Below are 22,625 nucleotides of genomic sequence, written 5' to 3'. Positions count from 1 at the left end.
CTTGGGACAGTAAGTCTGGTCGATCTGGTAGTGCCCACGGTTGGCCGACCGTGAGCTGCCACAGATCCGGGTACCACGCCCTCCTCGGCCAGTCTGGGGCGACAAGTATGACGCGGCTGCAATCGGATCTGATCTTGCGTAGCACTCTGGGCAAGAGTGCCAGAGGTGGAAACACATAAGGGAGCCGGAACTGCGACCAATCTTGTACTAGGGCGTCTGCCGCCAGCGCTCTTTGATCGCGGGACCGTGCCATGAAGGTTGGGACCTTGTTGTTGTGCCGTGACGCCATTAGGTCGACGTCTGGCACCCCCCAGCGGTGACAGATTTCCTGAAACACGTCTGGGTGAAGGGACCATTCCCCTGCGTCCATGCCCTGGCGACTGAGGAAGTCTGCTTCCCAGTTTTCTACGCCGGGGATGTGAACTGCGGATATGGTGGAGGCTGTGGCTTCCACCCACATCAGAATCCGCCGGACTTCCTGGAAGGCTTGCCGACTGCGTGTCCCCCCTTGGTGGTTGATGTATGCCACCGCTGTGGAGTTGTCCGACTGAATTCGGATCTGCCTTCCTTCCAGCCACTGCTGGAAGGCTAGTAGGGCAAGATACACTGCTCTGATTTCCAGAACATTGATCTGAAGGGTGGACTCCTGCTGGGTCCACGTACCCTGAGCCCTGTGGTGGAGAAAAACTGCTCCCCACCCTGACAGACTCGCGTCTGTCGTGACCACCGCCCAGGATGGGGGTAGGAAGGATTTCCCCTGTGATAATGAGGTGGGAAGAAGCCACCACTGCAGAGAGTCCTTGGCCGTCTGGGAAAGGGAGACTTTCCTGTCCAGGGACGTTGACTTCCCGTCCCATTGGCGGAGAATGTCCCATTGAAGTGGGCGCAGATGAAACTGCGCAAACGGAACCGCTTCCATTGCCGCCACCATCTTCCCTAGGAAGTGCATGAGGCGTCTTAAGGAGTGCGACTGACTTTGAAGGAGAGCCTGCACCCCAGTCTGTAGTGACCTCTGCTTGTCCAGCGGAAGCTTCACTATCGCTGAGAGAGTATGAAACTCCATGCCAAGATACGTTAGTGATTGGGTCGGTGACAGATTTGACTTTGAGAAGTTGATGATCCACCCGAACGTCTGGAGAGTCTCCAGTGCTACAGTCAAGCTGAGTTGGCATGCCTCTTGAGAGGGTGCCTTGACCAGTAGATCGTCCAAGTAAGGGATCACAGAGTGTCCCTGAGAGTGCAAGACTGCTACCACTGCCGCCATGATCTTGGTGAACACCCGTGGGGCTGTCGCTAGACCAAATGGCAGAGCTACGAACTGAAGATGGTCGTCTCCTATCACGAAGCGTAGAAAGCGTTGGTGCTCTGTAGCAATCGGCACGTGGAGATAAGCATCCTTGATGTCTATTGATGCTAGGAAATCTCCTTGAGACATTGAGGCAATGACTGAGCGTAGGGATTCCATCCGGAACCGCCTGGCGTTCACATGCTTGTTGAGCAGTTTTAGGTCCAGAACAGGACGGAATGAGCCGTCCTTTTTTGGCACCACAAAGAGATTGGAGTAAAAACCTTGACCTCGTTCCTGAAGAGGAACAGGTACCACCACTCCTTCTGCTCTTAGAGAATTCACCGCCTGCAGAAGGGCATCTGCTCGGTCGGGATGTGGGGAAGTTCTGAAGAACCGAGGCGGAGGACGAGAACTGAACTCTATCCTGTACCCGTGAGACAAAATGTCTGTTACCCACCGGTCTTTGACCTGTGGCAGCCAAATGTCGCAAAAGCGGGAGAGCCTGCCACCGACCGAGGATGCGGAGGGAGGCGGCCGAAAGTCATGAGGCAGCCGCCTTGGAAGCGGTACCTCCGGTTGCTTTCTTGGGGCGTGAGTGAGCCCGCCAGGAATCAGAGCTCCTTTGCTCTTTCTGAGTCCCTTTGGACAAGGAGAATTGGGGCTTGCCCGAGCCTCGAAAGGACCGAAACCTTGACTGCCACTTCCTCTGTGGAGGTTTGCTTGATCTGGGCTGGGGTAAGGAGGAGTCCTTACCTTTGGACTGTTTGATGATTTCCGCCAATTGCTCACCAAACAGTCTGTCTCCAGATAATGGCAAGCTGGTTAAACATTTTTTAGAAGCAGAATCTGCTTTCCATTCCTTTAACCACAAGGCTCTGCGCAAAACTACAGAGTTGGCAGATGCCATTGAGGTACGGCTCGTAGAGTCCAGTACCGCATTGATAGCGTAGGTCGCAAACGCAGACATTTGCGTAGTTAGGGACGCCACTTGCGGCACTGCTGGACGTATGAGAGAGTCCACCTGTGCCAGACCAGCTGAAATAGCTTGGAGCGCCCACACGGCCGCGAATGCAGGAGCAAACGACGCGCCAATAGCTTCATAGACAGATTTCAACCAAAGGTCCATCTGTCTGTCATTGGGATCTTTAAGTGAAGCCCCATCCTCCACTGCAACTATGGATCTAGCTGCAAGCCTGGATATTGGAGGGTCCACTTTTGGACACTGGGTCCAGCGTTTGACCACGTCAGGGGGAAAAGGATACCGTGTATCCTTAGGGCGTTTAGAAAAACGCTTGTCCGGATAAGTATTATGTTTCTGGATGGATTCTCTGAAGTCAGAGTGGTCCAGAAAAGTACTCAATTTACGCTTGGGATACAGGAAATGGAATTTCTCCTGTTGTGCAGCTGCCTCCTCTGCAGAAGGGGCTGGGGGAGAAATATCCAACAGCCTATTGATGGCCGCTATAAGGTCATTTACCATGGCGTCACCATCTGGCGTATCCAAATTGAGTGCGGCGTCAGGACAAGACTCCTGATCACCCACCTCTGAACCCTCATATAGGGACTCTTCTCGCTGAGACCCTGATCCACGTGATGACGTGGAGGGTCTCTCCCAGCGAGCTCGCTTACGCGGACTGGGACTGTCATCGGAGTCAGAGCCCTCAGCCTGTGATGCCTGGGACCCCCTTGAAGTACGGATTAGTTCCAACTGAGGGGGACCGGGGAACATAGACACAGCAGTGTCTATGGTCTGAGCAACTGGCCTGGACTGCAAGGTTTCCAGGATTTTTGTCATAGTCACAGACATTTTATCAGCAAAGACTGCAAATTCTGTCCCCGTCACCGGGGCAGGGTTCACAGGCGTCTCTGCCTGGGCTACCACCACAGTAGGCTCTGGCTGACGAAGTGCCACTGGGACTGAACATTGCACACAATGAGAGTCGTTGGAGCCTGCTGGTAGATTAGCCCCACATGCTGTACAAGTAGTGTATACAGCCCGTGCCTTGGCACCCTTGCGTTTTGCGGATGACATGCTGTTGTCTCCTCAAGCAATATAGGGTGTACAGCCAAGAAGCGACCTCACAGTGCAGTATTAAATATATCTAGACACAGCAGTGTCTATGTACAGCGAAAAATATAACACTGTGGCACTAGTGGGGCTGCACGTATGTGCTGCTTACCGCCCGCTGAGCGCGGGTGTGTGGTCGCCAGAAACCCCTCGCCTGGGTCCCCCAGAGCCTGCGTGCGTTCTCCAGCCAGACTGCATGTGGATAATGGCTGCCGGCGTCCTGGGGAGCTGCAAGCCTGGGGGCGGGCCTAGGGCGTGCACAGAGAAAAAGCGCGAAGCCTGTGTCCTACTGTGCTCAGTGAGAGGGCTGGAGCATGTAAATCGTGCCCCAGCCCTCGGCGCTGCCGAGTGAATAACGTCTCTCCCCTACCCTGATTGACAGGGTGGGGGGCGTTAACGAAGCGGAGCTAGGCCGCAGAAAGCCGGGGACTAAAGTTAGAAGCGCCGCCGCCGTAAAAGCGCGGTCGGCGCGACCCCGGCGCACTACAAGTCGCAGCTGCGCCGTCGCTCCAGGGGCGGTCGGCGCGGCGATCCACACACATAAAGTCCCCCAGTAATCTGCGGGGACTATAAGCCCAGCGCACAGCGCTACAGTCCCCGGCGCACTAGCACACCCAGCAAGCCTGGGGTGCGCGTGGCCTGCCATACGGGGACACAGAGTACCTGAAAGTTGCAGGGCCTTGTCCCTGAACGGCACTCCCGCTCCACATCCAGCAGGTTCTATGGGTCTGTGGATGGAGCCCGGCCTCAGGGCTTGGTGGCCGGTAAGATCCCACTTCCTCAGAGCCCCTCAGGGGGATGGGGAAGGAAAACAGCATGTGGGCTCCAGCCTCCGTACCCGCAATGGGTACCTCAACCTTACAAACCACAAGTGGGGTAAGAAGGGAGCATGCTGGGGGCCCCATATGGGCCCTCTTTTCTTCCATCCGATATAGTCAGCAGCTACTGCTGACTAAACAGTGGAGCTATGCGTGGATGTCTGACCTCCTTCGCACAAAGCAGAAAACTGGTGAGCCAGTGATCCCACTGGGGGTGTATAGCCAGAAGGGGAGGGGCCTTACACTTTTTAGTGTAATTGCTTTGTGTGGCCTCCGGAGGCAGTGCTATACACCCAATCGTCTGGGTCTCCCAATAGAGCGCCGAAGAAAACTATATTTCTCATTAAAGAGGTTGGCCCCTACTTTTTTTATTGGGATAGGCCATCAATATCTGATTGGTTGGGGTGTGACGCCCTGCACTCTGGCCAATCAGCTATTACCGGTGGGGGCGGAATTTCTTGGATGTTGCGGGTACACAGCAGCTACATCAAAACTATAATGGCTGTGGACAGGTACTGCAGATCTACCCTCTATTGACTGGCATAAAGGGTGGGTCTGCCATAACATACCGTGACCACTATAGAAATGGCGGCGCTGCAGTGTTCTGGCAGCATCTGAGAACTTCCGGACGGAGACAGTAACAGCTGATCGGTGGAGGTGTCGGATGGCGCACCACCATCAATCATATTCTGATGGCCTATTAGAAGGACAGGCCATCAATAAAAAAAGTAGTGTCCAATCCTATTGAACCAACCATTCTGGAGCATCTTCTCTAATCCACATTGTATCGTTCCTCTGTTATTCCTACTAGAACATTGTAAAGACTCTGAAGCTGGATGTTCCAATTCTCCATGTCAAAAGGGTGTGTCCAATAGTCTGGCACTGTCAGCACTGATTGGACAGAGTAGGGACACACCCCTTTGACTAGGTGGAAAAAGTTGAAATCTAACATAGAACGATAATTCTATAGAATTCCGAGTGGTTTCAGAAACCCAAAAGGAGGCGAGCTTTAACAACACGAGCAGCTTACAATCCTATTCTTTCCCAACAGCGGCGTTTACTTGGACCATACGTGAGGATGGCCTCCCACAGGTCAATCTCAGGCGTCATACTCGGCTCTGACTGAGAATCAGGAGTCATATTTGATGCAGACTGGAAGCCTTCATCTTCAGACTGATCCATACTCTGCGGGACCTAGAGGCAAGAACATTGGGACACCACAGATAAGAAGTACATCAACAACCACATATTTAATGTTCAGGGATAGAAAAATAAAGTCAATGGAACAAATATAGTACCTACATGGCTCTTCTGGGGCCTCAATGATAGAAGCAATCGCTGCAGCAATTTTTTAAGCCACAACTCCTAAACTAACCCTATCTGCATCTTCAAAACACTACTATGGCCAGACCGACTGATGGAAATGATGCCCCTACACTCATCCAAATGGAAGTTCATACAGAAAACAACTTCTTAGTACAGATGGCTTCATGAGGCCTATGGTTGGAGGAGAAGCGGTTATGGCCCAAAGGCTTGTGTCTTATGTAGTAATGCAGAGAATATCCCCACATCATAAAAATACTTTTAGATCTGTTCATAATAAAAGTTGTAGAGCTTAGTACTACACAAGGCTGTGTGAAGGATTAGCTTAGGCAGTCCCCTTTCACGCCAATGTTAGAGAGACAGAGAAGGGGGCTGGCTTAGCTATTGATATGAAGTCAGCCAGACCCCTTCATACACAGGTTAGACGATGATTTGGCACATGAAAAATTCTGAGCACTAGCCAGAAGTGATAGCTGTTAAATCCAAAACCATAGCTTAAAGTGAACCTGTCAGGTACAATATGCACCCAGAACCATGAGCAGTTCTGGGTGCATATTATTAATCCCTGCCTAACTGTCTATGTATACACTTGCATAGATAAAGAGATCTTTAGAAAAAGTATTTCTAAAGATCCTTTATGATATACTAATGAGCACATGGACTAGTCACAAGGGCATTAGCTCCCTTGGCTAGCCGGCCCCCTTAGCATGTTAGCACTCCCCTGTGGGTGTGCTACCATGCTAAGAGGGTGGAATAAGTGCAGAAACTAACACCCTTGTGACTAGTCCCCTCGCTCATTAGCATATCATAAAGGATCTTTAGAAATACGTTTCCTAAAGATCCCTTTATCTATGCTAGTGTATTACCAGTATGCATCCAGAACTGCCTATGGTTCTGGGTGCATAATGCACCTGACAGATTCCCTTTAAAGCTCAATATGCTGGCAACTTTGAAAATATATTTTCATACACGGTTCCTGTTATGAACACATCAAAAAGTCATTCATTGAAAAGAATAACCCCTTTAGTTTCAAGATAATTAGTAACGCAGTGTGGTGTGTTGGAAACATCTCCCTTATTAGCTCTGGGAACACGCGGACACACACATACAAACACATACCTTTATGGCCAATCCTGACAGGTCAGCGCTGTCCGGCACCGGAGGCAGATCCAATTTAATATCCATATCATTTGTTCGAGTGTGGGCAAGGGCTCCAAAAAGTGAAACACGAGTTTCCTTCTCAAACTTGTCAGTAGTTGAAAAGTTCTGGGAAAACATGCCAATGCCGGGAAGACCAGTGCCCGGCGCAGCCTCCATGATCTGGAGGGTAGCATTGATGGTGTTGCTTATGTCACACTCTTGGTAAGCCAAGAAGGTCCCGATGTCAGCCTCAAATACACTCACGTCATAATAGTCATAGCCTTGATACTGAGGATTTCTGTCCACGTATTTGTTGTTCTGAAAGAGGTCTCGTTTTGGTGGAAGAATCTGCGGAGGACCAGTGCCTGCGAGATCCACTAATAGCTCTAGTACGGCACACAAGTCTGAGACATGGTCAGCACTTGACTTTTCCACTTGTTCCAGCAGCTCCTCTAGACGATCCGCCTGTTGATTCATGCCACCAATGCGCAAATTAAAGGACAGCATTAACATCTTATTTTTCACAGGCAATTTGGTCGCTTTTGACTGCAGCTTCAGAGTCTCTTCTTGGTATAAGTGGATAAAGAGAGCGTCATAGGCCAACCTCTTAAACCGCTGCTTGGTTTTCTTCTTGCTTTGGCTCCTAACACCCAGACTGGTTTTCCATGGGAATCCTTTCAAGTGCGACTCGCACAGGTCACTGAAGAGCTGAGTGATGCTGCTCATCTTACCGGATACACGGTTATCACTCAGGGAATGACTTTACTAAGCTTCATGTTAGAGGACAGAAAGGACAGTGACATCTGAAATACAAAGCAGGACGATGTATATATTGTAGAAGCATCACGAGGAAAACTATATAGATTATACCCCACAGTAAATCAGAGCCACGGCTGAAGTCACCAAGGAGATCACGACCATAGAAAACCAAAAAGCTACTGGACCAAGAAACAGAGTGCCAGCCCTCAATCATTCCTTAAAGGGATTGTCCCACAAAGAAAATTCATTTTAATCAATAAATCTTGGAATAATAATTTACATAACTGGATGTGATTAAAAAATTGTTCCTGTGCTGAGATAATCTTATATATGTGTCCCTGCTGTGTACTGTGTAATGGCGGTGTCTGACCGTACAGGAACATGGTCTGATCATACCACAGCTCCTGAGCCGGGGGGGGGGGGAGGTAAAAGAGTATACAGACATTACAGCACAGGACTGGAAATAATTCTTTCTTTGAGTTCTTTAAATAAAAACAATGGATACTCACATACCGCACCAGCGCTGTTCCAGCAATGTTAGTGTCGCTAATCATGGTAAGTCACGTGATATTGTTTACTGGAAATATTGATGAGCTCCAGCTGGACAGTAGCTCCTGATTGTCTACCTTGGTCACATGACACCACAATGTCACTTGACCCCCTGTAAATATCAGCAGTAATATAGCTGCTGCCGGATGGGAGTATCCACTGTTTTTTATTTATATAGAGGCCCTGAAGTGATTAAGCGGGGGTAGTCCAGTGGTAAACATCCCCTTTAAAATGGTTAATATCAGATCAGAGGGGGTCCGACAACCAGAACCCTCAGCGAGCAGTGGTTACCCGCTACAGCAGTGCCCAGATTTATCCAGTATACTGAGCAGTACACCCCCTCTGTAACAATGTTTGGGGGTGATCTGTAGTGCATGGACCACTGGGCTTCTGCTAGGTGCACCAGGCTGCCGGAGCTGATAACGGCTGATCCTGGGGGGTGATCTGTGGTGTCCGGCAGAAGCCCCTATATGGAGTAAGGACCAGTGGGTTCTGCTGGGTGCACCAGGCTGCCGGAGCTGATAACGGCTGATCCTGGGGGGTGATCTGTGGTGTCCCGTAGAAGCCACTATATGGTGTATGGATCAGTGGGTCTGCTGGGTGCACTAGGCTGCCGGAGCTGATAATGGCTGATCTGTGGTGTCCGGCAGAAGCCCCTATATGGAGTATGAACCAGTGGGTTCTGCTGGATGCACCAGGCTGCCGGAGCTGATAATGGCTGATCTGTGGTGTCCGGCAGAAGCCACTATATGGTGTATGGTTCAGTGGGTCTGCTGGGTGCACCAGGCTGCCGGAGCTGATAATGGCTGATCTGTGGTGTCCGGCAGAAGCCCCTATATGGAGTATGAACCAGTGGGTTCTGCTGGATGCACCAGGCTGCCGGAGCTGATAATGGCTGATCTGTGGTGTCCGGCAGAAGCCACTATATGGTGTATGGTTCAGTGGGTCTGCTGGGTGCACCAGGCTGCCGGAGCTGATAATGGCTGATCTGTGGTGTCCGGCAGAAGCCCCTATATGGAGTATGGACCAGTGGGTTCTGCTGGATGCACCAGGCTGCCGGAGCTGATAATGGCTGATCTGTGGTGTCCGGCAGAAGCCCCTATATGGAGTATGGTTCAGTGGGTCTGCTGGGTGCACCAGGCTGCCGGAGCTGATAATGGCTGATCTGTGGTGTCCGGCAGAAGCCCCTATATGGAGTATGGACCAGTGGGTTCTGCTGGATGCACCAGGCTGCCGGAGCTGATAATGGCTGATCTGTGGTGTCTGGCAGAAGCCACTATATGGTGTATGGTTCAGTGGGTTTTGCTGGGTGCACCAGGCTGCCGGAGCTGATAACAGCTGATCCTGGGGGGGTGATCTGTGGTGTCCGGCAGAAGCCCCTATATGGAGTATGGACCAGTGGGTTCTGCTGGATGCACCAGGCTGCCGGAGCTGATAATGGCTGATCTGTGGTGTCCGGCAGAAGCCCCTATATGGAGTATGGACCAGTGGGTTCTGCTGGATGCACCAGGCTGCCGGAGCTGATGACGGCTGATCCTGGGGGGTGCAGGGTGTCAGGCCCCCTCCTATCTCATATAGATGACTGATACTGGGGATCGTCCATCAATATCACAGTACTGGAACACCTTTAAGTTTTCACTCATGAAATAGCATGGTAATCCATATAATAATGCGGTGACCTCCTTATGCTATAAAGATGTTTATAAACTGGACAGAGTAGTGATCAGCCGCTGTGGCCTCCCCAGTAATGGGCGCTGCACAGTGTAACTCCAATTACAGAAGCGTCAGTGTCAGGTATGATTCAAGTGGAAGCCCGACCCTGGAGCCGGACGCCGCCATGCCATCTTCCAGTGTAGTAGTGATTACTGACACTCCAGCCACAGTCACCTCTGCAGGGCAGATAGCAATGGCGGGTCCCCGGAGATCAATAACGGCGATCACACGGGAGGATGTGACGGATACGGTATAGGATGTCTAATGGCAGCGATATCGCCCGGGGACTGACACTGCACTGCATGGATGAGGCAGCCTCTGCCATGAGGCAAATGGGCACAATTCATAATGCGCCGCCCCCGCAGCACTAACACTACATGTACTAGATTATCTCACCGGCACACTGTTCCGACACCGCCGCGCTCCATAGCTTCTACTTCCGGTATCCGTCTGGAAACTGCAGGGTACTTCCGGGAGCAGCAGCCGGTTGCTTGGTAACACAAACAACGCTGCGCCTCAGCCAATAGCGTTTTGTTTATGTGGGATGTTTTGAATGTGACCAGACGGGAACAGTGATCGCACACAAGGTTCCGGCTCACTCCACACAGCCGGGCCCGCCGCCTGCCTGTCATATAGTCTGCAGTAGGCCCAGGCCCAGCACTCCACACAGCCGGGCCCGCCGCCTGCCTGTCATATAGTCTGCAGTGGGGCCAGGCCCAGCACTCCACACAGCAGGGCCCGCCGCCTGCCTGTCATATAGTCTGCAGTGGGGCCAGGCCCAGCACTCCACACAGCAGGGACCGCCGCCTGCCTGTCATATAGTCTGCAGTAGAGCCAGGCCCAGCACTCCACACAGCAGGGACCGCCGCCTGCCTGTCATATAGTCTGCAGTAGGGCCAGGCCCAGCACTCCACACAGCAGGGTCCGCCGCCTGCCTGTCATATAGTCTGCAGTGGGGCCAGGCCCAGCACTCCACACAGCCGGGACAGCCGCCTGCCTGTCATATAGTCTGCAGTAGGGCCAGGCCCAGCACTCCACACAGCCGGGACCGCCGCCTGCCTGTCATATAGTCTGCAGTGGGGCCAGGCCCAGCACTCCACACAGCAGGGACCGCCGCCTGCCTGTCATATAGTCTGCAGTGGGGCCAGGCCCAGCACTCCACACAGCAGGGACCGCCGCCTGCCTGTCATATAGTCTGCAGTAGGCCCAGGCCCAGCACTCCACACAGCCGGGACCGCCGCCTGCCTGTCATATAGTCTGCAGTGGGGCCAGGCCCAGCCCTCCACACAGCCGGGACAGCCGCCTGCCTGTCATATAGTCTGCAGTAGGGCCAGGCCCAGCACTCCACACAGCCGGGACCGCCGCCTGCCTGTCATATAGTCTGCAGTGGGGCCAGGCCCAGCACTCCACACAGCCGGGACCGCCGCCTGCCTGTCATATAGTCTGCAGTGGGGCCAGGCCCAGCACTCCACACAGCCGGGACCGCCGCCTGCCTGTCATATAGTCTGCAGTGGGGCCAGGCCCAGCACTCCACACAGCAGGGCCCGCCGCCTGCCTGTCATATAGTCTGCAGTAGAGCCAGGCCCAGCACTCCACACAGCAGGGACCGCCGCCTGCCTGTCATATAGTCTGCAGTAGAGCCAGGCCCAGCACTCCACACAGCAGGGACCGCCGCCTGCCTGTCATATAGTCTGCAGTAGGGCCAGGCCCAGCACTCCACACAGCCGGGACCGCCGCCTGCCTGTCATATAGTCTGCAGTGGGGCCAGGCCCAGCACTCCACACAGCCGGGACAGCCGCCTGCCTGTCATATAGTCTGCAGTAGGGCCAGGCCCAGCACTCCACACAGCCGGGACCGCCGCCTGCCTGTCATATAGTCTGCAGTGGGGCCAGGCCCAGCACTCCACACAGCCGGGACCGCCGCCTGCCTGTCATATAGTCTGCAGTGGGGCCAGGCCCAGCACTCCACACAGCCGGGACCGCCGCCTGCCTGTCATATAGTCTGCAGTGGGGCCAGGCCCAGCACTCCACACAGCAGGGCCCGCCGCCTGCCTGTCATATAGTCTGCAGTAGAGCCAGGCCCAGCACTCCACACAGCAGGGACCGCCGCCTGCCTGTCATATAGTCTGCAGTAGAGCCAGGCCCAGCACTCCACACAGCAGGGACCGCCGCCTGCCTGTCATATAGTCTGCAGTAGGGCCAGGCCCAGCACTCCACACAGCCGGGCCCGCCTCCTGCCTGTCATATAGTCTACAGTAAGACCAGGCCCAGCACTCCACACAGCAGGGACCGCCGCCTGCCTGTCATATAGTCTGCAGTGGGGCCAGGCCCAGCACTCCACACAGCAGGGACCGCCGCCTGCCTGTCATATAGTCTGCAGTGGGGCCAGGCCCAGCACTCCACACAGCAGGGACCGCCGCCTGCCTGTCATATAGTCTGCAGTGGGGCCAGGCCCAGCACTCCACACAGCAGGGACCGCCGCCTGCCTGTCATATAGTCTGCAGTGGGGCCAGGCCCAGCACTCCACACAGCAGGGACCGCCGCCTGCCTGTCATATAGTCTGCAGTGGGGCCAGGCCCAGCACTCCACACAGCAGGGACCGCCGCCTGCCTGTCATATAGTCTGCAGTGGGGCCAGGCCCAGCACTCCACACAGCAGGGACCGCCGCCTGCCTGTCATATAGTCTGCAGTGGGGCCAGGCCCAGCACTCCACACAGCAGGGACCGCCGCCTGCCTGTCATATAGTCTGCAGTGGGGCCAGGCCCAGCACTCCACACAGCAGGGACCGCCGCCTGCCTGTCATATAGTCTGCAGTGGGGCCAGGCCCAGCACTCCACACAGCAGAGACCGCCGCCTGCCTGTCATATAGTCTGCAGTGGGGCCAGGCCCAGCACTCCACACAGCAGGGACCGCCGCCTGCCTGTCATATAGTCTGCAGTGGGGCCAGGCCCAGCACTGCACACAGCCGGGACCGCCACCTGCCTGTCATATAGTCTGCAGTAGGGCCAGGCCCAGCACTCCACACAGCAGGGACCGCCGCCTGCCTGTCATATAGTCTGCAGTAGGGCCAGGCCCAGCACTCCACACAGCAGGGACCGCCGCCTGCCTGTCATATAGTCTACAGTGGGGCCAGGCCCAGCACTCCACACAGCAGGGACCGCCGCCTGCCTGTCATATAGTCTGCAGTAGGGCCAGGCCCAGCACTCCACACAGCAGGGACCGCCGCCTGCCTGTCATATAGTCTGCAGTGGGGCCAGGCCCAGCACTCCACACAGCCGGGACCGCCGCCTGCCTGTCATATAGTCTACAGTGGGGCCAGGCCCAGCACTCCACACAGCCGGGACCGCCGCCTGCCTGTCATATAGTCTGCAGTGGGGCCAGGCCCAGCACTGCACACAGCCGGGACCGCCACCTGCCTGTCATATAGTCTGCAGTGGGGCCAGGCCCAGCACTCCACACAGCAGCGACCGCCGCCTGCCTGTCATATAGTCTGCAGTAGGGCCAGGCCCAGCACTCCACACAGCCGGGACCGCCACCTGCCTGTCATATAGTCTGCAGTGGGGCCAGGCCCAGCACTCCACACAGCCGGGACCGCCGCCTGCCTGTCATATAGTCTGCAGTGGGGCCAGGCCCAGCACTGCACACAGCAGGGACCGCCGCCTGCCTGTCATATAGTCTGCAGTGGGGCCAGGCCCAGCACTCCACACAGCCGGGACCGCCGCCTGCCTGTCATATAGTCTGCAGTGGGGCCAGGCCCAGCACTCCACACAGCAGGGCCCGCCGCCTGCCTGTCATATAGTCTGCAGTAGGGCCAGGCCCAGCACTCCACACAGCCGGGACCGCCGCCTGCCTGTCATATAGTCTGCAGTAGAGCCAGGCCCAGCACTCCACACAGCAGGGACCGCCGCCTGCCTGTCATATAGTCTGCAGTAGGGCCAGGCCCAGCACTCCACACAGCCGGGACCGCCGCCTGCCTGTCATATAGTCTGCAGTAGAGCCAGGCCCAGCACTCCACACAGCAGGGACCGCCGCCTGCCTGTCATATAGTCTGCAGTAGGGCCAGGCCCAGCACTCCACACAGCCGGGACCGCCGCCTGCCTGTCATATAGTCTGCAGTAGGGCCAGGCCCAGCACTCCACACAGCCGGGACCGCCGCCTGCCTGTCATATAGTCTGCAGTGGGGCCAGGCCCAGCACTCCACACAGCCGGGACCGCCGCCTGCCTGTCATATAGTCTGCAGTGGGGCCAGGCCCAGCACTCCACACAGCAGGGCCCGCCGCCTGCCTGTCATATAGTCTGCAGTAGAGCCAGGCCCAGCACTCCACACAGCAGGGCCCGCTGCCTGCCTGTCATATAGTCTGCAGTAGAGCCAGGCCCAGCACTCCACACAGCAGGGACCGCCGCCTGCCTGTCATATAGTCTGCAGTAGGGCCAGGCCCAGCACTCCACACAGCCGGGACCGCCGCCTGCCTGTCATATAGTCTGCAGTAGGGCCAGGCCCAGCACTCCACACAGCCGGGACCGCCGCCTGCCTGTCATATAGTCTGCAGTGGGGCCAGGCCCAGCACTGCACACAGCAGGGACCGCCGCCTGCCTGTCATATAGTCTGCAGTAGAGCCAGGCCCAGCACTCCACACAGCAGGGCCCGCTGCCTGCCTGTCATATAGTCTGCAGTGGGGTCAGGCCCAGCACTCCACACAGCCGGGACGCCGCCTGCCTGTCATATAGTCTGCAGTGGGGCCAGGCCCAGCACTCCACACAGCAGGGCCCGCCGCCTGCCTGTCATATAGTCTGCAGTGGGGCCAGGCCCAGCACTCCACACAGCAGGGACCGCCGCCTGCCTGTCATATAGTCTGCAGTGGGGCCAGGCCCAGCACTCCACACAGCAGGGACCGCCGCCTGCCTGTCATATAGTCTGCAGTGGGGCCAGGCCCAGCACTCCACACAGCAGGGACCGCCGCCTGCCTGTCATATAGTCTGCAGTGGGGCCAGGCCCAGCACTCCACACAGCAGGGACCGCCGCCTGCCTGTCATATAGTCTGCAGTGGGGCCAGGCCCAGCACTCCACACAGCAGAGACCGCCGCCTGCCTGTCATATAGTCTGCAGTGGGGCCAGGCCCAGCACTCCACACAGCAGGGACCGCCGCCTGCCTGTCATATAGTCTGCAGTGGGGCCAGGCCCAGCACTGCACACAGCCGGGACCGCCACCTGCCTGTCATATAGTCTGCAGTAGGGCCAGGCCCAGCACTCCACACAGCAGGGACCGCCGCCTGCCTGTCATATAGTCTGCAGTAGGGCCAGGCCCAGCACTCCACACAGCCGGGACCGCCGCCTGCCTGTCATATAGTCTACAGTGGGGCCAGGCCCAGCACTCCACACAGCCGGGACCGCCGCCTGCCTGTCATATAGTCTGCAGTGGGGCCAGGCCCAGCACTGCACACAGCCGGGACCGCCACCTGCCTGTCATATAGTCTGCAGTGGGGCCAGGCCCAGCACTCCACACAGCAGCGACCGCCGCCTGCCTGTCATATAGTCTGCAGTAGGGCCAGGCCCAGCACTCCACACAGCCGGGACCGCCACCTGCCTGTCATATAGTCTGCAGTGGGGCCAGGTCCAGCACTCCACACAGCCGGGACCGCCGCCTGCCTGTCATATAGTCTGCAGTGGGGCCAGGCCCAGCACTGCACACAGCAGGGACCGCCGCCTGCCTGTCATATAGTCTGCAGTGGGGCCAGGCCCAGCACTCCACACAGCCGGGACCGCCGCCTGCCTGTCATATAGTCTGCAGTGGGGCCAGGCCCAGCACTCCACACAGCAGGGCCCGCCGCCTGCCTGTCATATAGTCTGCAGTAGGGCCAGGCCCAGCACTCCACACAGCCGGGACCGCCGCCTGCCTGTCATATAGTCTGCAGTAGAGCCAGGCCCAGCACTCCACACAGCAGGGACCGCCGCCTGCCTGTCATATAGTCTGCAGTAGGGCCAGGCCCAGCACTCCACACAGCCGGGACCGCCGCCTGCCTGTCATATAGTCTGCAGTAGAGCCAGGCCCAGCACTCCACACAGCAGGGACCGCCGCCTGCCTGTCATATAGTCTGCAGTAGGGCCAGGCCCAGCACTCCACACAGCCGGGACCGCCGCCTGCCTGTCATATAGTCTGCAGTAGGGCCAGGCCCAGCACTCCACACAGCCGGGACCGCCGCCTGCCTGTCATATAGTCTGCAGTGGGGCCAGGCCCAGCACTCCACACAGCCGGGACCGCCGCCTGCCTGTCATATAGTCTGCAGTGGGGCCAGGCCCAGCACTCCACACAGCAGGGCCCGCCGCCTGCCTGTCATATAGTCTGCAGTAGAGCCAGGCCCAGCACTCCACACAGCAGGGCCCGCTGCCTGCCTGTCATATAGTCTGCAGTAGAGCCAGGCCCAGCACTCCACACAGCAGGGACCGCCGCCTGCCTGTCATATAGTCTGCAGTAGGGCCAGGCCCAGCACTCCACACAGCCGGGACCGCCGCCTGCCTGTCATATAGTCTGCAGTAGGGCCAGGCCCAGCACTCCACACAGCCGGGACCGCCGCCTGCCTGTCATATAGTCTGCAGTGGGGCCAGGCCCAGCACTGCACACAGCAGGGACCGCCGCCTGCCTGTCATATAGTCTGCAGTAGAGCCAGGCCCAGCACTCCACACAGCAGGGCCCGCTGCCTGCCTGTCATATAGTCTGCAGTAGGGCCAGGCCCAGCACTCCACACAGCCGGGACCGCCGCCTGCCTGTCATATAGTCTGCAGTAGGGCCAGGCCCAGCACTCCACACAGCAGGGCCCGCCGCCTGCCTGTCATATAGTCTGCAGTAGGGCCAGGCCCAGCACTCCACACAGCAGGGCCCGCTGCCTGCCTGTCATATAGTCTGCAGTGGGGCCAGGCCCAGCACTCCACACAGCCGGGACCGCCGCCTGCCTGTCATATAGTCTGCAGTGGGGCCAGGCCCAGCACTCCACACAGCCGGGACCGCCGCCTGCCTGTCATATAGTCTGCAGTGGGGCCAGGCCCAGCACTCCACACAGCCGGGACCGCCGCCTGCCTGTCATATAGTCTGCAGTGGGGCCAGGCCCAGCACTCCACACAGCAGGGCCCGCCGCCTGCCTGTCATATAGTCTGCAGTGGGGTAAAGCCCAGCACTCCACACAGCAGGGACCGCCGCCTGCCTGTCATATAGTCTGCAGTAGGGCCAGGCCCAGCACTCTACACAGCAGGGCCCGCTGCCTGCCTGTCATATAGTCTGCAGTAGGGCCAAGCCCAGCACTCCACACAGCAGGGACCGCCGCCTGCCTGTCATATAGTCTGCAGTAGGGCCAGGCCCAGCACTCCACACAGCAGGGACCGCCGCCTGCCTGTCATATAGTCTACAGTAGGGCCAGGCCCAGCACTCCACACAGCAGGGACCGCCGCCTGCCTGTCATATAGTCTGCAGTAGGGCCAGGCCCAGCACTCCACACAGCAGGGACCGCCGCCTGCCTGTCATATAGTCTGCAGTACAGCAAGGCCCAGCACTCCACACAGCAGGGCCCGCCGCCTGCCTGTCATATAGTCTGCAGTGGGGCCAGGCCCAGCACTCCACACAGCAGGGACCGCCGCCTGCCTCTCATATAGTCTGCAGTAGAGCCAGGCCCAGAACTCCACACAGCAGGGACCGCCGCCTGCCTGTCATATAGTCTACAGTAGGGCCAGGCCCAGCACTCCACACAGCAGGGACCGCCGCCTGCCTGTCATATAGTCTACAGTAAGACCAGGCCCAGCACTCCACACAGCAGGGACCGCCGCCTGCCTGTCATATAGTCTGCAGTGGGGCCAGGCCCAGCACTCCACACAGCAGGGACCGCCGCCTGCCTCTCATATAGTCTGCAGTAGAGCCAGGCCCAGCACTCCACACAGCAGGGCCCGCCGCCTGCCTGTCATATAGTCTACAGTAAGACCAGGCCCAGCACTGCACACAGCAGCGACCGCCGCCTGCCTGTCATATAGTCTACAGTAGGGCCAGGCCCAGCACTCCACACAGCAGGGACCGCCGCCTGCCTGTCATATAGTCTGCAGTGGGGTAAAGCCCAGCACTCCACACAGCAGGGACCGCCGCCTTCCTGTCATATAGTCTGCAGTGGGGCCAGGCCCAGCACTCCACACAGCAGGGCCCGCCGCCTGCCTGTCATATAGTCTGCAGTGGGGCCAGGCCCAGCACTCCACACAGCAGGGACCGCCACCTGCCTGTCATATAGTCTGCAGTAGAGCCAGGCCCAGAACTCCACACAGCAGGGACCGCCGCCTGCCTGTCATATAGTCTACAGTAGGGCCAGGCCCAGCACTACACACAGCAGGGACCGCCGCCTGCCTGTCATATAGTCTACAGTAAGACCAGGCCCAGCACTCCACACAGCAGGGACCGCCGCCTGCCTGTCATATAGTCTACAGTAGGGCCAGGCCCAGCACTCCACACAGCAGCGACCGCCGCCTGCCTGTCATATAGTCTACAGTAAGGCCAGGCCCAGCACTCCACACAGCAGGGACCGCCGCCTGCCTGTCATATAGTCTGCAGTGGGGTAAAGCCCAGCACTCCACACAGCAGGGACCGCCGCCTGCCTGTCATATAGTCTGCAGTGGGGCCAGGCCCAGCACTCCACACAGCAGGGCCCGCCGCCTGCCTGTCATATAGTCTGCAGTGGGGCCAGGCCCAGCACTCCACACAGCAGGGACCGCCGCCTGCCTGTCATATAGTCTGCAGTAGAGCCAGGCCCAGCACTCCACACAGCCGGGACCGCCGCCTGCCTGTCATATAGTCTGCAGTAGGGCCAGGCCCAGCACTCCACACAGCCGGGACCGCCGCCTGCCTGTCATATAGTCTGCAGTGGGGCCAGGCCCAGCACTGCACACAGCAGGGACCGCCGCCTGCCTGTCATATAGTCTGCAGTAGAGCCAGGCCCAGCACTCCACACAGCAGGGCCCGCTGCCTGCCTGTCATATAGTCTGCAGTAGGGCCAGGCCCAGCACTCCACACAGCCGGGACCACCGCCTGCCTGTCATATAGTCTGCAGTAGGGCCAGGCCCAGCACTCCACACAGCAGGGACCGCCGCCTGCCTGTCATATAGTCTGCAGTAGGGCCAGGCCCAGCACTCCACACAGCAGGGCCCGCTGCCTGCCTGTCATATAGTCTGCAGTGGGGCCAGGCCCAGCACTCCACACAGCCGGGACCGCCGCCTGCCTGTCATATAGTCTGCAGTGGGGCCAGGCCCAGCACTCCACACAGCCGGGACCGCCGCCTGCCTGTCATATAGTCTGCAGTGGGGCCAGGCCCAGCACTCCACACAGCCGGGACCGCCGCCTGCCTGTCATATAGTCTGCAGTGGGGCCAGGCCCAGCACTCCACACAGCAGGGCCCGCCGCCTGCCTGTCATATAGTCTGCAGTGGGGTAAAGCCCAGCACTCCACACAGCAGGGACCGCCGCCTGCCTGTCATATAGTCTGCAGTAGGGCCAGGCCCAGCACTCTACACAGCAGGGCCCGCTGCCTGCCTGTCATATAGTCTGCAGTAGGGCCAAGCCCAGCACTCCACACAGCAGGGACCGCCGCCTGCCTGTCATATAGTCTGCAGTAGGGCCAGGCCCAGCACTCCACACAGCAGGGACCGCCGCCTGCCTGTCATATAGTCTACAGTAGGGCCAGGCCCAGCACTCCACACAGCAGGAACCGCCGCCTGCCTGTCATATAGTCTGCAGTAGGGCCAGGCCCAGCACTCCACACAGCAGGGACCGCCGCCTGCCTGTCATATAGTCTGCAGTACAGCAAGGCCCAGCACTCCACACAGCAGGGCCCGCCGCCTGCCTGTCATATAGTCTGCAGTGGGGCCAGGCCCAGCACTCCACACAGCAGGGACCGCCGCCTGCCTCTCATATAGTCTGCAGTAGAGCCAGGCCCAGAACTCCACACAGCAGGGACCGCCGCCTGCCTGTCATATAGTCTACAGTAGGGCCAGGCCCAGCACTCCACACAGCAGGGACCGCCGCCTGCCTGTCATATAGTCTACAGTAAGACCAGGCCCAGCACTCCACACAGCAGGGACCGCCGCCTGCCTGTCATATAATCTGCAGTGGGGCCAGGCCCAGCACTCCACACAGCAGGGACCGCCGCCTGCCTCTCATATAGTCTGCAGTAGAGCCAGGCCCAGCACTCCACACAGCAGGGACCGCCGCCTGCCTGTCATATAGTCTGCAGTGGGGTAAAGCCCAGCACTCCACACAGCAGGGACCGCCGCCTTCCTGTCATATAGTCTGCAGTGGGGCCAGGCCCAGCACTCCACACAGCAGGGCCCGCCGCCTGCCTGTCATATAGTCTGCAGTGGGGCCAGGCCCAGCACTCCACACAGCAGGGACCGCCACCTGCCTGTCATATAGTCTGCAGTAGAGCCAGGCCCAGAACTCCACACAGCAGGGACCGCCGCCTGCCTGTCATATAGTCTACAGTAGGGCCAGGCCCAGCACTACACACAGCAGGGACCGCCGCCTGCCTGTCATATAGTCTACAGTAAGACCAGGCCCAGCACTCCACACAGCAGGGACCGCCGCCTGCCTGTCATATAGTCTACAGTAGGGCCAGGCCCAGCACTCCACACAGCAGCGACCGCCGCCTGCCTGTCATATAGTCTACAGTAAGGCCAGGCCCAGCACTCCACACAGCAGGGACCGCCGCCTGCCTGTCATATAGTCTGCAGTGGGGTAAAGCCCAGCACTCCACACAGCAGGGACCGCCGCCTGCCTGTCATATAGTCTGCAGTGGGGCCAGGCCCAGCACTCCACACAACAGGGCCCGCCGCCTGCCTGTCATATAGTCTGCAGTGGGGCCAGGCCCAGCACTCCACACAGCAGGGACCGCCGCCTGCCTGTCATATAGTCTGCAGTAGAGCCAGGCCCAGAACTCCACACAGCAGGGACCGCCGCCTGCCTGTCATATAGTCTACAGTAGGGCCAGGCCCAGCACTCCACACAGCAGGGACCGCCGCCTGCCTGTCATATAGTCTGCAGTAGGGCCAGGCCCAGCACTCCACACAGCAGGGACCGCCGCCTGCCTGTCCTATAGTCTGCAGTACAGCAAGGCCCAGCACTCCACACAGCAGGGCCCGCCGCCTGCCTGTCATATAGTCTGCAGTAGAGCCAGGCCCAGAACTCCACACAGCAGGGACCGCCGCCTGCCTGTCATATAGTCTACAGTAGGGCCAGGCCCAGCACTCCACACAGCAGGGACCGCCGCCTGCCTGTCATATAGTCTACAGTAAGACCAGGCCCAGCACTCCACACAGCAGGGACCGCCGCCTGCCTGTCATATAGTCTGCAGTGGGGCCAGGCCCAGCACTCCACACAGCAGGGACCGCCGCCTGCCTCTCATATAGTCTGCAGTAGAGCCAGGCCCAGCACTCCACACAGCAGGGCCCGCCGCCTGCCTGTCATATAGTCTACAGTAAGACCAGGCCCAGCACTCCACACAGCAGCGACCGCCGCCTGCCTGTCATATAGTCTACAGTAGGGCCAGGCCCAGCACTCCACACAGCAGGGACCGCCGCCTGCCTGTCATATAGTCTGCAGTGGGGTAAAGCCCAGCACTCCACACAGCAGGGACCGCCGCCTTCCTGTCATATAGTCTGCAGTGGGGCCAGGCCCAGCACTCCACACAGCAGGGCCCGCCGCCTGCCTGTCATATAGTCTGCAGTGGGGCCAGGCCCAGCACTCCACACAGCAGGGACCGCCACCTGCCTGTCATATAGTCTGCAGTAGAGCCAGGCCCAGAACTCCACACAGCAGGGACCGCCGCCTGCCTGTCATATAGTCTACAGTAGGGCCAGGCCCAGCACTACACACAGCAGGGACCGCCGCCTGCCTGTCATATAGTCTACAGTAAGACCAGGCCCAGCACTCCACACAGCAGGGACCGCCGCCTGCCTGTCATATAGTCTACAGTAGGGCCAGGCCCAGCACTCCACACAGCAGCGACCGCCGCCTGCCTGTCATATAGTCTACAGTAAGGCCAGGCCCAGCACTCCACACAGCAGGGACCGCCGCCTGCCTGTCATATAGTCTGCAGTGGGGTAAAGCCCAGCACTCCACACAGCAGGGACCGCCGCCTGCCTGTCATATAGTCTGCAGTGGGGCCAGGCCCAGCACTCCACACAGCAGGGCCCGCCGCCTGCCTGTCATATAGTCTGCAGTGGGGCCAGGCCCAGCACTCCACACAGCAGGGACCGCCGCCTGCCTGTCATATAGTCTGCAGTAGAGCCAGGCCCAGAACTCCACACAGCAGGGACCGCCGCCTGCCTGTCATATAGTCTACAGTAGGGCCAGGCCCAGCACTCCACACAGCAGGGACCGCCGCCTGCCTGTCATATAGTCTGCAGTAGGGCCAGGCCCAGCACTCCACACAGCAGGGACCGCCGCCTGCCTGTCATATAGTCTGCAGTAGGGCCAGGCCCAGCACTCCACAGAGCAGGGCCCGCCGCCTGCCTGTCATATAGTCTGCAGTAGAGCCAGGCCCAGCACTCCACACAGCAGGGACCGCCGCCTGCCTGTCATATAGTCTGCAGTAGGGCCAGGCCCAGCACTCCACACAGCAGGGACCGCCGCCTGCCTGTCATATAGTCTGCATTGGGGCCAGGCCCAGCACTCCACACAGCAGGGACCGCCGCCTGCCTGTCATATAGTCTGCAGTAGGGCCAGGCCCAGCACTCCACACAGCAGGGACCGCCGCCTGCCTGTCATATAGTCTGCAGTAGGGCCAGGCCCGGCACTCCACACAGCAGGGACCGCCGCCTGCCTGTCATATAGTCTGCAGTGGGGCCAGGCCCAGCACTCCACACAGCAGGGACCGCCGCCTGCCTGTCATATAGTCTGCAGTAGGGCCAGGCCCAGCACTCCACACAGCCGGGACCGCCGCCTGCCTGTC

General features: G+C 58.6%; 1 protein-coding gene across 1 annotated transcript in view; it reads right to left on the bottom strand.

The window, feature by feature from the left end:
* Positions 1-10,127, bottom strand: part of TUBGCP6 (tubulin gamma complex component 6) — a 184,724-nt gene extending 174,597 nt beyond the window's left edge. The window contains 3 exon segments of the mRNA XM_075343451.1: positions 5,205-5,368; positions 6,617-7,440; positions 10,055-10,127. Coding sequence (XP_075199566.1) covers positions 5,205-5,368; positions 6,617-7,363 — 911 coding nt within the window. The 5' untranslated portion in view covers positions 7,364-7,440; positions 10,055-10,127.
* Between the last annotated feature and the right edge of the window lie 12,498 nt (positions 10,128-22,625).

This window comes from Anomaloglossus baeobatrachus, chromosome 4 (genome assembly GCF_048569485.1).
Source record: "Anomaloglossus baeobatrachus isolate aAnoBae1 chromosome 4, aAnoBae1.hap1, whole genome shotgun sequence".
Classification (NCBI taxonomy): domain Eukaryota; kingdom Metazoa; phylum Chordata; class Amphibia; order Anura; family Aromobatidae; genus Anomaloglossus; species Anomaloglossus baeobatrachus.
The sequence above is the reverse complement of the archived record's forward strand: the minus strand, read 5'-3'. Positions and strand labels throughout refer to the sequence as shown.